Source organism: Salvelinus sp. IW2-2015, linkage group LG4p (genome assembly GCF_002910315.2).
Source record: "Salvelinus sp. IW2-2015 linkage group LG4p, ASM291031v2, whole genome shotgun sequence".
Taxonomy (NCBI): Eukaryota; Metazoa; Chordata; class Actinopteri; order Salmoniformes; family Salmonidae; genus Salvelinus; species Salvelinus sp. IW2-2015.
In genome coordinates, this window is record NC_036841.1 from 17,929,246 (window position 1) to 17,949,241 (window position 19,996).

Here is a 19,996-nt window from a genome sequence, read left to right on the forward strand (position 1 = left end):
AGTTGGAAAATAATCTACAACCTAAAAAGTTAACTAAACCTTTAAGGGAAGGAGGAGAAAGACTGAAACGGGACACTCACAAGGTCTCTGGGTCGCAGCTGAAGGAGTCAGCGTTGACCAGCAGTCTGCTGATGACTGAACTGCTGGAGAGGGAGCCAGAGATACCAGCCCTGAGACCTGAACACACACATAAACACACACACACATTTAACACATACTGAACACTGAAAGATAAATGAGCACAGAGAAAGCAAAATTATATCACAGGAATATAAAGTGTAATATTGTTAAAAGTAGGTGTTAATTATTTTCGGTGCACTAGAGATGAGCGACTAACCATAATGTCAGCTATTTTTCGTTTTTTAAACAACTAATTGTCCAACGTTGGTTCAATTATTTGAATTCAATTTTCTGTGAGTTCAATGAGCTCAATGTGAGTTTCTCTAGAGATGAATCAGATCATGCCAAAACTGTGCGTTGTAGTTGGGAGCTGTAGTGTCCTACAGGCCAATGTTCTACATAATTATCAAGTTTTCTGGGCTACCCTAAATACAATGACCATAATCCATTGCGCGGATACTTGTCTGGTCTGTGTTTCTTTTTCGCCTGCTACGTAAGGGACAGAAGAATGCGGATCATGAGGGGATACATAGTGAGCAGTTTCTTCGAGGTATCTTTAACTGAAAACGCATGATCTAAGTGATTGATAGTTGGTATTCAGCAGTCCTAAATGTATGCCTTATTTACAGTTGAAGTCGGAAGTTTACATACACCTTAGTCAAATAAATTTAAACTCAGTTTTTCACAATTCCTGACATTTAATCCGAGTACAAATTCCCTGTCTTAGGTCAGTTAGGATCACCACTGTATTTTAAGAATGTGAAATGTCAGAATAATAGTAGAGAGAATGATTTATTTCAGCTTTTATTTTTTTCATCACATTCCCAGTGGGTCAGAAGTTTACAAACACTCAATTAGTATTTGGTAGCATTGTCTTGAAATTGTTTAACTTGGGTCAAACGTTTCGGGAAGCCTTCCACAACCTTCCCACAATAAGTTGGGTGAACTTTGGCCCATTCCTCCTGACAGAGCTGGTGTAACTGAGTCAGGCTTGTAGGCCTCCTTGCTTGCACACGCTTTTTCAGTTCTGCCCACAAATTTTCTATGGGATTGAGGTCAGGGCTTTGTGATGGCCACTCCAATACCTTGACTTTGTGTCCTTAAGGCATTTTGCCACAACTTTGGAAGTATGTTTGGGGTCATTGTCCATTTGGAAGATCCATTTGTCCAACGGGGTGGTGGCACCGGGATCCTCATCTCTCCCAAGTGGTCATTCTCTCTTTCTCCCCTTACCCATCTGTCTATCGCCTCCTTTGAATTCCATGCTGTCACAGTTACCAGCCCTTTCAAGCTGAACATCCTTATCATTTATCGCCCTCCAGGTTCCCTCGGAGAGTTCATCAATGAGCTTGATGCCTTGATAAGCTCCTTTCCTGAGGACGGCTCACCTCTCACAGTTCTGGGCGATTTTAACCCTCCCACTTCCTACTTTGACTCATTCCTCTCTGCCTCTTTCTTTCCACTCCTCTCCTCTTTTGACCTCACCCTCTCACCTTCCCCCCTACTCACAAGGCAGGCAATACGCTCGACCTCATCTTTACTAGATGCTGTTCTTCCACTAACCTCATTGCAACTCCCTCCAAGTCTCCGACCACTACTGTATCCTTTTCCCTCTCGCTCTCATCAACACTTCCCACACTGCCCCTACTCGGATGGTATCGCGCCGTCCAACCTTCGCTCTCTCTCCCCGCTAAACTCTCCTCTTCCATCCTATCATCTCTTCCCTCTGCTCAAACCTTCTCCCACTATCTCCTGATTCTGCCTCCTCAACCCTCCTCTCCTCCTTTCTGCATCCTTTGACTCTCTATGTCCCCTATCCTCCAGGCCGGCTCGGTCCTCCCCTCCCGCTCCGTGGCTCGGCGACTCATTGCGAGCTCACAGAACAGGGCTCCGGGCAGCCGAGCGGAAATGGAGGAAAACTCGCCTCCCTGCGGACTGGCATCCTTTCACTCCCTCCTCTCTACATTTTCCTCTTCTGTCTCTGCTGCTAAAGCCACTTTCTACCATCTAAATTCCAAGCATCTGCTCTAACCCTAGGAAGCTCTTTGCCACTCTCCTCCCTCCTGAATCCTCCTCCCCTCCCCCCCCTCCTCCCTCTCTGCAGATGACTTCGTCAACCATTTTGAAAAGAAGATCGACGACATCCGATCTCGTTTGCTAGGTCAAACGACACCGCTGGTTCTGCTCACACTGCCCTACCCTGTGCTCTGCCCTCTTTCTCCCCTCTCTCTCCAGATGAAATCTCGCGTCTTGTGAGGCCGGCGCCCAACAACCTGCCCGCTTGACCCTATCCCCTCCTCTCTTCTCCAGACCATTTCCGGAGACCTTCTCCCTTACCTCACCTCGCTCATCAACTCATCCCTGACCGCTGGCTACGTCCCTTCCGTCTTCAAGAGAGCGAGAGTTGCACCCTTCTGAAAAACCTACACTCGCTCCCTCCGATGTCAAAACTACAGACCAGTATCCTTCTTTCTTTTCTCTCCAAAACTCTTGAACGTGCCGTCCTTGGCCAGCTCTCCCGCTATCTCTCTCAAGAATGACCTTCTTGATCAAATCAGTCAGGTTTCAAGACTAGTCATTCAACTGAGACTGCTCTTCTCTGTATCACGGAGGCACTCCGCACTGCTAAAGCTAACTCTCTCTCCTCTGCTCTCATCCTTCTAGACCTATCGGCTGCCTTCGATACTGTGAACCATCAGATCCTCCTCTCCCCCTCTCCGAGTTGGGCATCTCCGGCGCGGCCCACGCTTGGATTGCGTCCTACCTGACAGGTCGCTCCTACCAGGTGGCGTGGCGAGAATCTGTCTCTCACCACGTGCTCTCACCACTGGTGTCCCCAGGGCTCTGTTCTAGCCCTCTCCTATTCTGCTATACACCAAGTCACTTGGCTCTGTCATAACCTCACATGGTCTCTCCTATCATTGCTATGCAGACGACACACAACTAATTCCTCCTTTCCCCTTCTGATGACCAGGTGGCGAATCGCATCTCTGCATGTTGGCAGACATATCAGTGTGGATGACGGATCACCACCTCAAGCTGAACCTCGGCAAGACGGAGCTGCTCTTCCTCCCGGGGAAGACTGCCCGTTCCATGATCTCGCCATCACGGTTGACAACTCCATTGTGTCCTCCTCCCAGAGCGCTAAGAACCTTGGCGTGATCCTGGACAACACCCTGTCGTTCTCAACTACATCAAGGCGGTGGCCCGTTCCTGTAGGTTCATGCTCTACAACATCCGCAGAGTACGACCCTGCCTCACACAGGAAGCGGCGCAGGTCCTAATCCAGGCACTTGTCATCTCCCGTCTGGATTACTGCAACTCGCTGTTGGCTGGGCTCCCTGCCTGTGCCATTAAACCCCTCAACTCATCCAGAACGCCGCCGCCCGTCTGGTGTTCAACCTTCCCAGTTCTCTCACGTCACCCCGCTCCTCCGCTCTCCACTGGCTTCCAGTTGAAGCTCGCATCCGCTACAAGACCATGGTGCTTGCCTACGGAGCTGTGAGGGAACGGCACCTCAGTACCTCCAGGCTCTGATCAGGCCCTACACCCAAACAAGGGCACTGCGTTCATCCACTCTGGCCTGCTCGCCTCCCTACCACTGAGGAAGCACAGTTCCCGCTCAGCCCAGTCAAAACTGTTCGCGTCTGGCCCCCAATGGTGGAACAAACTCCTCACGACGCAGGACAGCAGGAGTCAACACCACCTTCTAACGCCGTTTCTGAAGACTACCCATGGATGGCAACAGCACTCTTACCCAATCGCTCTGCTATTCTAAGAAAAGTAAACTTATCCTTAAGAGGGGATAGGATGAAAGTGAGAGGGTGCCATCGCATGACTCACTCACGCCACCTCCTAAAAGATTTAGATGCACTATTGTAAAGTGGCTGTTCCACTGGATGTCATAAGGTGAATGCACCAATTTGTAAGTCGCTCTGGATAAGAGCGTCTGCTAAATGACTTAAATGTAAAATGTAAATTTGTGACCAAGCTTTAACTTCCTGACTGATGTCTTGAGATGTTGCTTCAATATATCCACATAATTTTCTTTCCTCATGATGCCGTCTATTTTGTGAAGTGCACCAGTCCCTCCAGTCCCCCCCGTTCTTCACGGTTGGGATGGTGGTCTTTGGCTTGCAAGCCTACCCCTTTTCCTCCAAACATAACGATGGTCATTATGGCCAAACAGTTCTATTTTTGTTTCATCAGACCAGAGGACATTTCTCCAAAAAGTACGATCATTGTCTCCATGTGCAGTTGCACATGGCTTTTTTATGGCGGTTTTGGAGTAGTGGCTTCTTCCTTGCTGTGCGGCCTTCCAGGTTATGTCGATATAGGACTAGTTTGACTGTGGATATAGATACTTTTGTACAGGTTTCCTCCAGAATCTTCACAAGGTCCTTTGCTGTTGTTCTGGGATTGATTTGCACTTTTCGCACCAAAGTACGTCCATCTCCAGCAGACAGAACGCGTCTCCTTCCTGAGCGGTATGACGGCTGCGTGGTCCCATGGTGTTTATACTTGCATACTATTGTTTGTATAGATGAACGTGGTACCGTCAGGCATTTGGAAATTGCTCACAAGGATGAACCAAAACCAGACAATTTTTTTTCTGAGTTCTTGGCTGATTTCTTTTGATTTCCCCATGATGTCAAGCAAAGTTTGAGTTTGAAGGTAGGCCTTGAAAGACATCCACAGGTACACTTCCAAGTGACTCAAATTATGTCAATTAGCCTATCAGAAGCTTCTAAAGCCATGACATCATTTTCTGGAATTTTCCAAGCTGTTTAAAGGCACAGTCAACTTAGCGTATGTAAACTTCTGACCCACTGGAATTGTGATACAGTGAATTATAAGTTAAATAATCGGTCTGTAAACAATTGTTGGAAAAATTACTTCTGTCATGCACGAAGTAGACGTCCTAACCAATTTGCCAAAGCTATAGTTTGTTAACAAGAAAATTGTGGAGTGGTTGAAAAATGAGTTTTAATGACTCCAAGCTAAGTGTATGTAAACTTCCGACTTCAACTGTACTTTGAAGAACTACTAAAAAAGGGGATTTTGTCAGACAGCATAGGCAGCAGTTCTATAGAGATGAGATGATTACTTGGAATTAAATAATACAATCAAACAAAACAAATGTAATATACACCAACTGAAATATTTTATTAAAGTAAAGTAATGTGAATAACTGATGGTTATTAATAAGTGATAAACAGTAATGGGCAGTCACTACTATCCTGGGACTTTTATTAATTGTTTTATTCTTTGTTGTTACAGCATTCAACCCACATAATGCATAGTGCATTTGTTTAAAAAAGATATTGAAAATTGTGATGAGTTTTTTTTAATAATCGAACCGATTTCAAAAAGCACTAATCGCACAGCACTACAGTGTACAATAGTGTCCAAGGGAGTAGGGGTTGATTTGGGATTAGGGAACTGAGTGCCCTCGGTACAGAGCTGGTGAGAACTTGTGCTCTTACTTGGGTAGAGGATCTTGGTGTTGAGCATCGGCATGTTCTCGCGACTTCCTGTCTGGGCGGGAAGTAACGCAGAACTGCCCAGTGACAGGCTTCCTTTGCTGATGAGCTTCTCACAAGGAGTCTTGGAAACTACAGGATGAAACAAAGACACAGAAAGACATGAGACACTGGGATCTGGATTAAAGGCCCACTCCTTAAATTTGAAAAACAACGCACATTTATCAGTGATAATCTTCAATACTAAATTGGCACGCATCTTTAATTAAAATCATCTGTTTCGTCTGGGCCGTGTTCATTAGGGCATGCAATGAAAAACAATTTAAAAGGTGATCTTTCCCTGGTTGGGACTGTTTTCTTATGTTTGGTACCAAATTAACACGACCCAGGTTAGGAGACTCAGGGTTCAATGACTAACCTCTGCGGACTGGATGGCTCCTGGTGCTGTTACAGGCGTTCCCGCTGTAGGACAACTGCAGAGACAGCTTGTTCGGTTCTTCCTCCTCCTCCTCCTCCACCCCCAGAGCAAACACCTCCTGAGTCTGTGCATTCTGCTCGTCCACCGCTGATAGAAGAATGGAGAAAGACCGTTCAGCAACAAGAGCAGGTATGTTGAAAAAGTAGAGAAGTAAAACCGCTCTCTTTTGGATGAGTATAGATAGCAACTATATTATATTGGGGTCGGGGTACATCCATTCCATTTCGCGTCACTCAATTCAGGAAGTTAACTGAAATTCCTATTCCAATAACTAGCCTGACTGGCCACAAGATTGCCCAGGAGTCCTGCTCTACTGTTGCAATGCTTATGGCATTGAAGTTTTCGTCTGTCCTCTGTTTTTATGTAACATATGAAACATCAAGTATGCCAAGTCGGTCAGTGTAGTCTACTATGTTTTTTATTTATTGTTTTTTTACCACATCAGACAAAAACTTCCCTTACAGGACAAATAACCTTACTGTAAATCTAATTCCAATATTCAGAATTGCTTTTCACGGAAGTCTGAATTAGAATTTCAGTTTACTTCCTGAATTGACCCATACCAATTAGAACAGAAGTAGCGGTAGGAAGATAACATCTCACCTTTCTCAGTGTGCTCGATTATCTGCCTGATGGCTTTCTTCAGGCTGTTGGCTCTCAGCATCAGCTGTTCCCTGGGTTTAAAGATGGCCGTCAGGGGCCTGGGGGAGCACGGGATGGCGGCAGGTGCGGGTGACGATGGCACCAGAACCCCCTCGCCCTCCTCCTGCTCCTCAGCGATGGTGGGAGGGGGCATCATAGTAGATGCCTGCGCCTCCTCGTTGAGCGTCTTCAGCAGCGAGTCCAGCTTTTCCTTCAGAACCCCACACTGCAACCAACCGACCAATCAACACGGATCTGATTCACTGGATTAGTGCAAACATGGCTGGAGGGAGTTTCCACCATATTTCCTATACCAGTCATTTACATAAAATCAGTGAAGGGATGTCAGCAAGATGAGATAATTGGTACAAAGCCATGGTTCCTCAAAGCTTACCTTCTTGGCCATAGCCTCTGACTCCTCGGAGCTCTCCTTGTTCTTCTCGTAGGCCTTCCCCACTCGAGCCACAAAGTCCTTCACTGTCTCACACAGTACCCTACGAACATGCACAACACACGCACAACACACAACACAGTCAGGGCAACGGAAACCTACACCTAAAGAAACGGTATGGACTGAGCAGACAGACTGATTGAAGCCACAAACATACTTAGCGGAGGAGATGACCACTGAGTGCTGATCTGAAGTCAAGATCTTGGACAGGTGGGCTGCCACAGAGTCTTCGTAGGTCAGAATCTGTTGCACCTGCGGCACAGGTAACAATCAAGGTCAAAAACAGGCTAGTCTTCAGGAAATGTGTCTTGAACTGCAGAGCATCACCACCTATAGTGCAACATACAGTGCATTTGGAAATTATTCAGACCCCTTGACTTTTCCACATTTTGTTACGTTATAGATTATTCTAAAATTGATTCAATCGTTTTTCCCCCCCATCAATCTACACACAATGCCCCAAAATGACAAAGCAAAAACAGGTTTTAATACATTTTTGCAATTATAATTATTTAAAAAACTGGAAATATCACATTTACATAAGTTTTCAGACCCTTTACTCAGTCCTTTATTGAAGCACCGTCGGCAGCAATTACAGCCTCAAGTCTTTTTGGGTATGACAGATATGGCAGCTCTGCATCTAGCTCCTAAGCAACTTTGCAGTATTTCGTTTTCTGTGATATTTGTTACATAATTAGGCCAGAAATGTTTTTGTGTTATTACATACAGACGGAAAGAACTTTTGGATTTCAGAGCGGCGGTAACTCACCAGGAATACGACTTTCCCGAATTGGAGCTTTGTTCATACCCCCCAGGGCAATTGAACTTATTCTAGAGGCAAAACACCGGCGGTGGTGAAGAGGTATTCGGAGTGGACACCATCCACCGCTTCCGAGCAGATTGCTCGCTAATGTTCAGTCTTTGGATAACAAAGTAGACGAGCTCAGGGCGATCATCTCCTTCCAGAGAGACATCAATGATTGTAACATACTCTGTTTGACGGAAACATGGCTCTCGGGATATAATGTCCCCGTCCATACAGCCATCTGGGTTCTCAGTGCATCGCACAGACAGGAATAAAGAACTCTCCGGGAAGAAGAAAGGCATGGGTGTATGTTTCATGATTAACTACTCATGGTGTGATTGTGATAACATACAGAAACGTACAGTCCTTTTGTTCACCCGACCTAGAACACCTCACACTCAAATGCCGACCGTATTACCTCCCAAGAGAATTCTCTTCGGTTATAGTTACAGCCGTGTATATTCCCCTTCAAGCCGATACCACAACGGCTCTCAAAGAACTACACTGAACTTTATGCAAACTGGAAACCAAATATCCTGAGGCCACATTTATTGTAGCTGGGGATTTTAAAAATGCAAATACTACTAAAATAAAATGCTACTAAAGTTGTACCAATACATTGGACCACTGCTACTCAACTTTTCGAAAATGCCTACAAGGCCATTCCCCGCCCTTCCTTCGGCAAATCTGATCACGACTCCATTTTGCTCCTCCCTTTCTACAGGCAGAAACTCAAACAGGAAGTACCCGTGCTATGGTCTATTCAACGCTGGTGTGACCAATCGGATTCCATGCTTTAAGATTGTTTTGCTCATGCGGACTGGGACATGTTCCACGTAGCCTCTCAGAATAACATTGACGAATACAGAGTTCATCAGGAAGTGTATAGGATATGGTGTACCCACTGTGACTATGAAAACCTACCCAAACCAGAAACAGTGGATAGATGGCAGCATTCGCGCAAAACTGAAAGTGCGAACCACCGCATTTAACCGTGGCAAGGTGACTGGGAATATTGCCAAATACAAACAGTGTAGTTATTCCCTCCGTAAGGAAACCAAACAGGCATAACGTCAGTAGAGACAAAGTGGAGCCACAATTCAACGCCTCAAACACGAGACGTATGTGGCCGGGTCGACAGACAATCACGGACTACAAATGGAAAACCAGCCACGTCGGGGACACCGACGTCTTGCTTCCGAACAAGCTAAACACCTTCTTCACCCGCTTTGAGGATAACACAGTGCCACCGACGCAGCACGCTACCAAGGACTGTGGGCTCTCCTTCTCTGTGGCCGACGTAAGACATTTAAGAGTGTTAACCCACGCAAGGCTGCCGGCCCAGACGGCCGTCAGAGCATGCGCAGACCAGCTGGCTGGAGTGTTCACAGACATATATTAAATCTGTCCCTATCCCAGTCTGCTGTCGCCACTTGCTTCAAGATGTCCATCATTGTTCCTGTACCCAAGAAAGCATAGGTAACTGAACTAAATGACTATCGCCCCGTAGCACTCAGTTCTGTCATCATGAAGTGCTTTGAGAGGCTAGTTAACTTCTTATGGCTGCAGGGCAGTATTGAGTAGCTTGGATGAAAGGTGCACAGAGGTGCCCAGAGTAAACGGCCTACTCCTCAGTCATAGTTGCTAATATTTGCATATTATTAGTAGTATTGGATAGAAAACACTCAAGTTTCTACAACTGTTTGAATTATGTCTGTGGGTATAACAGAACTCATATTGCAGGCAAAAACCTGAGAAGTTCCACTTCCTGTTTGAATTTTTTCTGAGGGTGGCAGATTTTCAACCAAGCTCTCGTTGAAATTACAGCGAGATATGGATGAGTTTTCACTTCCTACGGCTTCCACTAGATGTCAACAGTCAATAGAACTTTGTCTGATGACTCTAATGTGAAGGGGGGCCGAAGGAGACAGGAATTAGTCACCACTGCCACGAGCTGACCATGCTTTGACCACGCGCATTCACGTGATAGGCAGCTCTGACCCATCTCTCAACTGAAGTCTATGTAATTCTCCGGTTGGAACGTTATTCAAGATGTATGTTAAACAGGTCAACATTCTCAAGGCCAGACGGATAACCAGGACGTGTACTCCGAGCACGCACTGACCAACTGGCGAGGGTCTTCACTGACATTTTCAATCTGTCCCTGGCAGAGTCTGTAATACATAAATGTTTCAAGCAGACCACCATAGTCCCTGTGCCCAAGAACACCAAGGTACCCTGCCTAAATGACTACCGACCCGTAGCACTCACGTCTGTAGCCATGAAGTGCTTTGAAAGGGCTGCTCATGGCTCACATCAACACCATCATCCCAGAAACCCTAGACCCACTCCAATTTGCACCAAGTCTAGGTCCAAAAGGCTTCTTAACAGCTTCTACCCCCAAGCCATGAGACTGCTGAACAGCTAATCAAAAGGCTACCCAGCTAATCAAAAGGCAACCTCAAAAGTCATCCAGGAGCATCCTATTAGCTCCGTTCTCCAGGGAAGGGGGAGACCGCTTTGAGGAGTGATCCCTACAGAGTACTGGCCAGTTGGCTGTGGAGAGCCGACGTGGCGGGCGAAAAGTCCACCACATAAGAGCGGCGTCCAGCTACAGGGGTAGAAGAGAAAGCGAAAGTAGACGGGCGTGGATTCCCCAGTAGCTTGTGTAGGTTCGCTACTTGATTTCTAAGAGTAGCCACTTCGCCCCTGTAGTCCTCTGCAAGAAAACAGTTGCTTCATTGAAAGTCCGGGCGGTCCACATCGTCCCGGGAATAAAGCAAAAATAAACACAGCTCCTGCAAAGTTGAAAATGTTCAATAGGGACCTCTAGGCTAGCTGGCTGGGATAGCTGGGCTTCCGTGTCTCTCTCTTTACATGGAATTATCAATTAAGTGAACAAAAAGAACTCGCACAAATTGAAAAAATCTGAAAAGCAGAAAGATGTGTCCTTCTTAAAATCCTCTCACAGCGGTGACCACAAAAGCAGTGTCTTTGCACGTACTGGTAGCAGCAGCATCGGCTGCTAGTTTGAAACTGATAGCTACCAGATAGACTAGTAGCTAGCTTCTGTAAACAACTTCAGACTTTTTGGTCTGGCAGGATCCCGGGACAGATAGTACCGGTCACAGCAACTGAGACTAAACGAGTTGCGTGATCCAAACTCAAAAATGGTATAAATCAAACTTTGCAAGGAAACACTCACAACTTTACAAAAACAATAAACCAAGGTCTCTCGTTCAGCATTCAACATACCATGTGACCAGACAGACATCGCTCTCCAAGGTGACATTGCGGCGGCCACGGGGATGGCACACCAGTATCACCAGTAGTACATTTACCGTTAATTTGCAATATTTGTAATCTACAATGTTTGTTTGGTTACTATAATTTGTGACCCGTTTCAGGAAACTAGGCGTATGTCGTGGGTCACTATTTCACACAAGAGCCATTTGAACGTAATCTTTTTTTTAAATTTTTATTGTTGCCAGCAGCACAGTTACAGTCACCAACAATCTGGATAACATGAAAACAGCCTAACCAGCTCTGCTAAGGTGAGTAAAATGAGTGGGGTGTTCTCTCATTTGTGCCTGGAAGTAGCTAGCAAGCTAGCCAATGTTAGCCAGTTAGGGTGCTTGACTGTCGTTGTGAGATCAGAATGCTCGGATCAACCCTACTCATCGGCSAGAGCATGTGAAATCCATAAATTAGGGCCGTATGATTTTTATTTATTTAAATTGACTGATTTCCTCATATGAACTGTAACTCAGTAAAATCAATGAAAGTGTTGCATGTTGCGTTTATATTTTTGTTCAGTATATTAATATTGTTTTGTTTGGAGCACTCCTCTCAATGTTGAGTAAGGACGCGAACCTGATTACGCATAGAAGTAGGCCTAGGCCACCTGGCATGCACACAAATTTGGGGAGCTGATAGTATTTCTGATTGTCTTAACTCACCACCACCAATGAGCTGTGGAGCTTCTTAAAGTAAACAAGTCTGTTTCTACATACATTGAGAATGACAATAGTTCCTCTACAGCCTAGATCTTTCCAGCTGTCTCCCTTTGGATAACCACTCGGTGTGAAAGGGAAAACAAATGTCATGCTCTGATTCGGTAGAAACATCATAAAACACACCTACCTGATTACTTCTTATCCCTTGCACAAATAAATAGCCTACAGCTGTGTGGGAAACTGATATTTTATACAATGTTGCAAGTTTGTTAGCAAGCTTCAGGCTAGACCAAGTTGATACAATGTTTCAAATTCCTTGCAGACATGTGTGATTTATTTTTATTCTGATATTTTCTACCTGCAGACTGCAATGTTTTTATTTGTTGGCTTTATGTAGGCTATTTTTTACATAGTTGGTTATAAGTTATTTTTAGATTTGTATAATTTCCATTTAGATATAATTTTTATTAACCATAAGACAATGATTTTGAGATACGAAGACTTTATTATAAAATAAATGAAACTGTTCCACGAAAATTTGCATTTGAAAATCATAACTGGCATGCAGATCGGTAGAAATGTTTTTCATATGCACATTTTCGTGGAACAGTTATTTTAATTGGCACTCCAAATGGAAAAGGTTGCTGACCACTGGTGTAGCTTTTTACCAGCAACTTCGGAAACGTAGTGGCAGAATCTGCGACGGTCAGCAGGACGAGATGGTTCGGGAAGAGGTTTTTTTCTTCTGTTTATGCTATCTTGATCTCTGGCTCCCCCTTGAGTCATTTGTTTGTCTTCAGTGCGCTTAAAGCATCAGACAAGCTCAGTAGCCTACATAGTGTATATCTGAAGACTCCATCCATAAATGGAATGTAACTGCAATTGTACTCGAATTCAGCTAAAACTTTCACGATGTGTAGAACAGGAATTTATGTCATTGCCAGGTACCTCAGAGTCATCGCTGCAATCCTCTGTCACCGTAGAGCTGGAATGTTGCCGTGGGAACTTTGTCTCATACACCATAATACTCCACCTGGACAAAAAATAAAAACAATGGATAATTTAGGGGCTGCTTCTTTTTTTTCCTGACCTGACAAGAAGAAACTCCTGGACTAATGATAACTGGCTTAAAAGCTACAATATGTAAATTTCTGTGCAAGCTGACCAAATTTACATAGAAATCTAAGTTATAAATCTGTCTCATTCTTATTCTCATTGATATTTCACAGCGGTTTAGATGGTACAATGACTCTTCACAATCAATGCTTGTTTCGTCACAAACTGAAATTAAGCCAACTGTTAGAATTTTAACAACCAGAAAATGGTGGAGCGATTTCTGCAAATGGTTCCTTTAAATGGTACCTTTTTAACAGTTATTTACATGCTCTTCATCCCTCTCACACCTGTCAAGCATCTTGGTGAATATTTCCCTCATCCCGTTCTCCTCCCTAAGTCTCTCTCTTTCCCTCCTCCTCCTCCCTTCCTCCCTCTCTCATCTACATGTCGAGCATCTTGGTGCTGGCTCTCTACAGCTTCTACCCCCTCCCTCCCTCCCTCCCTCCTCATTCCTCATTCCTCCCATCCTCCCTCTCTCATCCTCCCTCCCTCCTCCTCCTCCCTCCCTCTCCTACCTCCCTCTCCTACCTGTCAAGCATCTTGGTGCTGGCCCTCTCAAGCTTCTCCAGTATTTGAGGCAGCTGTGCGTCATCGTCACAGGCCGAGCCCCAGCCCAGGACGCGGGCGAGGTCATTTCCTGTCCCCAGGGGCAGAACACCCAGCTGGCACTGCAACACAACAAGTTATTTATCCAGTTACAACTGACCCCCGTTACATTTAACCCCGTTGTCCCCCATTTAATCCCAATTCAGAGAACACGAATATAGCTCACATATCAAATCTTTGATTAGTAACTCCTACCATTTTGTTTTTGTCATAAAAATGCATATTGATGGTTATATTTATACAAAACAAAGATTTTACTGAGTTACAGTTCATATAAAACAAATCAGGCCCTAATCTATAGTTTTCACATGACTGGGCAGGGGTGCAGTCATGTGATTTTCCACAAAAGGGCTTTATTACAGACATAAATACTCCTCAGCAACCCCCTCCCCAGACGATCCTGCAGGTAAAGAAGCCGGATGCGGAGGTCCTGGTCTGGCGTGGTTACACGTGGTCTGCAGTTGTCAGGCCGGTTGTACGTACTGCCAAATTCTCTAAAATTACGTTGGAGGCAGCTTATGGTAGAGAAATTAACATTCAATTATCTGGAAACAGCTCTGGTGGGCATTCCTGCAGTCAGCATGCCAATTTCTCACCCCCTTAAAACTTGAGACATCTGTGGCATTGTGTTGTGTGAACCTCAAGAGTTTCACTGCACCCTGAGCTCCTGACAGACACAGCTGTAGGCTATTTATTTGCACAAGGGATAGGCATATTTTATGATGTTTCCACCGGATCAGAGCACGACATTTGTTTTCCCTTTTACACTGAGTTGTTATCAAAACGGAGAGAGCTGGAAAGATTTTTCAAATAGACTACATTGAGGAAGTATTGTCATTCTCGATGGACGTAGAAACAGACTTTGTTTACTTGCTGTTTGGAGGTGAAGACAAAATTACTTTAAGAAGCTACACAGCTCATTAGTGGTGGTGAGTTAAGGCAATCAATAATACTATCAGATCCCCAAATGGGCACATTTATAAGCCTACATTTAATCGCAGGCCAGGTAGCCTAGGCCTACTTCTATGCATAATCAGGTTCGCGTCCTTACTCAACATTGACAGGTGCACTCCAAACAAAACCCAATTAATATACTGAACAAAAATATAAACATGCAACAATTTCATTGATTTTACTGAGTTACAGTTCATATTAGAAAATGCGTCAATGCACCTGTGTAATGATCATGCTGTTTAATCAGCTTCTTGACCTGTCAGGTGGATGGATTATCTTGGCTAAGGAGAAATGCTCACTAACATGGATGTAAACACATTTTTGTACAACCTTTTAGTGAAATAAGCTTTTTGTGCATATACAACATTTCTGGGATTTTTATTTCAGCTCTTGAAACCTGGGACCAACAGATTACATGTTGCGTTTATTTTTGTTCAGTGTAGTATTTGTTGAGGCATGATCTATTGAATGGTGAAATTACCTACTTATTCATTGACAAACTATTCTGTTTTGATGGATTCAGATTGTTCAGTCACATGTATTATATGCTCTAGGATGTTGCAGAAGTCCTCTTCTCATTAAACAACAAATTATACTGTTTTGATAAGAGTTTTTTTGTGATAGGTATTTTAAGTTGATGGTGTTAGTGTATTTCGAAAGAAAAATATGTTGTTTTGGCAAACGTACTTCAGTTTAGTGGGATGTGGTAACTGTTTTGCAAATGTGAACCCTGTTTCGAGAAAAGTGTTCAAGCAATCGAAAATAACTAATATATGTGAACACAGAGCCCGGAGAGCCAGGACTGTGTGTACCTCACGACCAGCAGAGGGCAGTGGTGGTCTGTCTGTTTCTCTGTCTATCTATCTAATAGAGGGAGGTAGTGTTATAAAATGGTAGCTTTCTTACTAGATTGTTAAAAGAGGGACAAGGGAAACATGAGAGTGGCTGACTGGCACAGTAGCCAAAGCTGCCTGCGAGGCTCGGGGATTGCTGAGGGATGATGGGAAAGTAGGCAAAGCTCTTTCTCAATTCATCTTTTCCCAATTCCTCTCCTCCTTCCCAAAACCCATTAGATGAGAAAGTCTGATGTCCAAGAACATGAGAAATAGAGGAAACACAAATTGAGAAAGAGCCCAAGAGTCAGTTGGTGTAGCCCAACTGATGGAAGCTTATTTTCAGCTCATTGCAGATGGAGAGGGGGCGGGATGAACTTGCTTGTTTGTGGAGCGTCAGAGTGTCGATCTCAGAGAGGACCCAGCCCACGCTGCCGTCACCCCCACACACCAGGATCCGGAACGTGTCGAACTTCTGGAAGAGCCGTAAACTAGGACACATAGAAGAGAGCCCCCTAAGACAAGCAGCAAATACACACAGTGCTGTCGGAAACACACACAGCCATGTCAGAAGCATGCATGCACGCACACACAGGGCAGACTCACCCAAGGTGTGGCCCACCGTTCATGAGGTCAAAGACTTGGGCAGGGTTGAGCAGCTGTTTAAAGCGGCGCAGGAACTTGATGCCCTGGTTGTCTCCACTCTTACTGTTGACAAACACCAGGAGAGGGCTGGTGCAGGAAGGCGGGCAGGTGGCCTTCCAGAACCCTGAGGACCAATGACAGGCAGATGATGAACAATGAGAACCAATGACAGGTAGATGAGGACCAATGACAGGCAGATGAGGACCAATGACTAGGCAGATGAGGACCAATGACAGGCACATAGAGGGCCACAGACAGGAACAGCCCCAAACCCCCATATTCAGGAGGATAAACAAGGTCCGGAGTCGGGCGCTTTAACCTCTATACCAGACTCTGGCACACAACTGAACTTCTAGGGTTGGTTTCCCGGACACAGATTAATGGAGAATCTCCATTGAGCATGCTTTTTAGTGTCTGGGAAACCAGCCCCTAATATCTAATAAGAAAGAGCATCTTTTTTTATCGTTTTGCTACGTTAACTTTACAAAATGTCCAGGTTTAGCAAAAAAAAGGTTGAACAATTGGAATTTTCGTGCTTATTCCCTTCTGATTCCTAGAGTCTTCCAACCGGGATTTCTGGAAAACCTGGGAATTTTTGGAAAGTTTAGAATTTTGCAAACCTATAGGCCTAATGAACACTACCCTGGCCTATCACGCTGACATCCCTATATGTCCTGTTCACCCACAAAGACAGGTGTAAAGTGAAGTTGCCCCTGATCCTGGGTCAGTTTCCCCAATAACGGTTAAGGTTAGCATTGGGAGAGGGAAAGCTGATCCTAGATCTGTACATAGGGGAAACTTGGCCCCGGAGAGGAAGTGAGGCGCAGAACTCACCGTCGGAGTCGATGCTGTTGAGGGCTGTGGGGGGGATGACCGAAACCTTACACTGCCCCAAGGGACACTTAGTGGACAGCTGCTCCTTACACAGCGTGTGCACCTGGACATCGACACACACACACTTTATTTTTAGTCACACTACACAGAGCATTACGGCAAGTATGTACAGTCAACAACCTGATAAGTACAATGGCCTTGTGACTGTTGTGAATACGTCATAAGTCAGTGCATGCAGAAAAAAATGTGCATTACTACTGTATTGTGGCATAGTAGTAATGCAGTTTGCACTTAACCGATTTGCACTTAACCCAAAGAAGCACCACCCAAATATGCACGCACGCACGCGCATGCAGACTCACCATGGCCTTGCACCAGAGGCAGCGCCAATCCTGCAGTCGGAGCACACTGCCACACGTCTTGTCACACACTGTACACTTAGCACTAACCGGCAGGTTGCCCTCCAGCCACTGGTGAGGCATAGAGATCTACATTGAGGGAGAAGTCACTGTTATTATTCAGTAAGTATTTATTTATGCATATTATATAATACATAATATATATTGTTTGACATATTTGATATATGCTTTTGCATAACGTATAATGATGTTTAATAAACCGGCAACACTGCACTTCTCTCTAGCCGGGGTACAGGGGACATCTCTAGCCTTATTTTTGAGGAGTTCTCACACAGCTCCGGGGGGTGAAGTTTCCCCTAGGTACAGATCTAGGTTCAGCTTCCCCTCCCCCAATCCTAACCTCAACCATTAGTGGGGAAAATGCTAAACTGACCCCTTACTCACTCACCCCATCCTCATCTTCGATGATGTCCTTCCCAATGGAGGCCAGAGTAGTCCACTTGCAGTTGTTGGTCGCTCGGACAGCACAACGTTTGTGGGCCTTGAACTTACACACTGTGAGAAGGAGAAACGCATCAGATTGACAAACACATGCACAGCCAAAGAGCCAGACACACAGATGCACATTCACACCCTGTGACGCAGCATTCCACCAGTCTGTCTTTCGTGTGCACGGTCTCTGTCTCGCGCATGGTGTCTCCATTCGCGTTCCAATCTTCCAGACAAGTCAGTTAACATTACACAATACCCAAGATCCATGACAATCATATCAGATCGGACCCGTGGATCCGGACCCGCTCGGGTCGGATTGGGTATCAGTTATTCAGATACAGGTGGCTCCGTGAAGACCTTTAGCTGGCATATAGCCAGGGCAGTGTGTATGTGTACAGAGAGGTACGTACCTTCACAGGACAGTCCGTGCGAGGTGACTCCGGACAGGGCCTCGCGGCACACGTTGCAGTAGGTGGGCCGGGCGTGGGAGCAGGCGTACCAGTTATGCATCCCAGAGAAGTGATCCATGCTATACTGGGTGGACTGGGAGGGGAAGAGAGGAGACGAGAGAGGGGAAAATAAGCCCTAAATCGTCCCCGTTAATAACCACTACTCATTTCAGGATTTCTTCATCCTGTTATGCATCCCAAATGGCACCCTATACAGAGCCCTATGGGCCCTGGTCAAAAGTAGTGCACTTTATAGGAAATAGGGTCCCATTTTGGATGCAGCCCTGATCCTGGGGACCCACAGAGGATAGGATTTCTGTTCATCTTCTTTACCCACCACTAATAGGCTACACTTGATTCAACTAATCAAAGGCTTCAGAAGTTGAAATCAGGTCTGTTAGTGTTGGGCTATAACAAAAACGTGCACCCCTGTCAGACCAACAGGATCAGGGTCAAGAAACCCAGTGCAGACATTAGCGTAGATATCGTTATTGCCTTGCTAATAAATGTATACGGCGAAACTACAGTGTTCCTTTAAAAGTTGCGTCGTACTGCAGCACAGCTTGCGGGCTGCCACAGAATTCTATGGCACGTTATTTAAGTGTCAGCCATTGTTGCCATTAATGCTAGTTAGTGCTAGTTTGACCACCAGAGGGCATCTTTGAGAAGCATTTGACTGTTTTCAATATTGGCTGTACTAGAGAATTTAAAACCTTTGTTGTAAAGACATAGTATATGGGATTGATTTGAAGAAATGTAGCTTAATTAATTTGATTCATATTATTCCAAGAAAAATGAAACGCTCAGGGTTTCAGTTAGGAAAATATGGAGCTGTACAACGTGACCGGTCGGGAGTAGGCTACTAAGTGACTGCGAGTGAAGAGCAAAATAATCATAACATCTCCACACCCTAATTTTAGGCTAACCAATACCCAAATGGAGATTCAGTGAAAATAACAATCTCATTGATTTATCAAGACCAGTCCCTATGCTTGTCTAAGAGCAGCGCGAAACGGTGCTGAAATAGTTGACCACACGCGGGTAGGCAATTGCTTCAAATCCTATTATAACAATTGGATGACTTTATTTCCTACTTTATTGCAATACTTGTCATTCAGTGACATTTATTCCCATAGTAATTCGTTATGTATCCATCCAGATGTGGTTAGAAAACAATGCGTTTGGTGGACTCGGTAAGAGTCTATTGTCCTGCTGCTAGCCTATCAAGGCTGGATGGATTCTTTTGTATTCTTAAAAGAACTCCAGCACAGAGAAGAGAAAGGACCCTTGAATAATTAAACATGTCAGTAAAATACTGTTAGACTTGGGGATTATGGTCACGGACAGTGCTATTCCCCCGTGTTACACCGAACTCGAAAGCCCAGGAAAATGAACAGGTACAGTTGGCTACAATACAGTAAAGTAGGCCGAATAATGCTAAAAATAATGCTGAAATAAATTGACTGCTGGTCTTTACTGTATGCTGCACATTTTTACATCAAATTACATTTCCAACGAGACTATTCAAGCCATTGACTCACTGATGATTGAAGATGATGAGCGATCGGCAAAGGCCATCTGTAATCTGCTGACATCACGGCACAACATCAACATCGCTCTAATCACAGTCGGAAGACAGTTGAAGAAACTTGAGTGGACTTATGGAAAGGCACTGTAGATCTAATTCAATTTAGAGGATTGGAGGATTCAAAATTTATATTTAAGGGGCATTTTTCATTATGGCAAAACTGGTGTGTGATATTGACTTAGAAA

At 44.8% G+C, this 19,996-nt stretch overlaps 1 protein-coding gene across 5 annotated transcripts in view; it reads right to left on the reverse strand.

The window, feature by feature from the left end:
* LOC111960631 (diacylglycerol kinase delta) overlaps window positions 1–19,996 on the reverse strand; it is an 86,404-nt gene that overhangs the window by 29,467 nt on the left and 36,941 nt on the right. For all 5 annotated transcript variants that reach the window (XM_023982717.2, XM_023982716.2, XM_023982718.2 and 2 more), the window contains 14 exons: window positions 18,185–18,317; window positions 17,731–17,837; window positions 17,286–17,411; window positions 16,924–17,026; window positions 16,051–16,213; window positions 15,827–15,935; window positions 13,580–13,719; window positions 12,884–12,968; window positions 7,332–7,426; window positions 7,118–7,217; window positions 6,685–6,949; window positions 6,022–6,168; window positions 5,607–5,735; window positions 81–177 (listed from right to left, as the gene is read on the reverse strand). In XM_023982717.2, coding sequence (XP_023838485.1) covers window positions 81–177; window positions 5,607–5,735; window positions 6,022–6,168; window positions 6,685–6,949; window positions 7,118–7,217; window positions 7,332–7,426; window positions 12,884–12,968; window positions 13,580–13,719; window positions 15,827–15,935; window positions 16,051–16,213; window positions 16,924–17,026; window positions 17,286–17,411; window positions 17,731–17,837; window positions 18,185–18,317 — 1,799 coding nt within the window. The remainder of the gene's footprint in view (window positions 1–80; window positions 178–5,606; window positions 5,736–6,021; window positions 6,169–6,684; window positions 6,950–7,117; window positions 7,218–7,331; window positions 7,427–12,883; window positions 12,969–13,579; window positions 13,720–15,826; window positions 15,936–16,050; window positions 16,214–16,923; window positions 17,027–17,285; window positions 17,412–17,730; window positions 17,838–18,184; window positions 18,318–19,996) is intronic.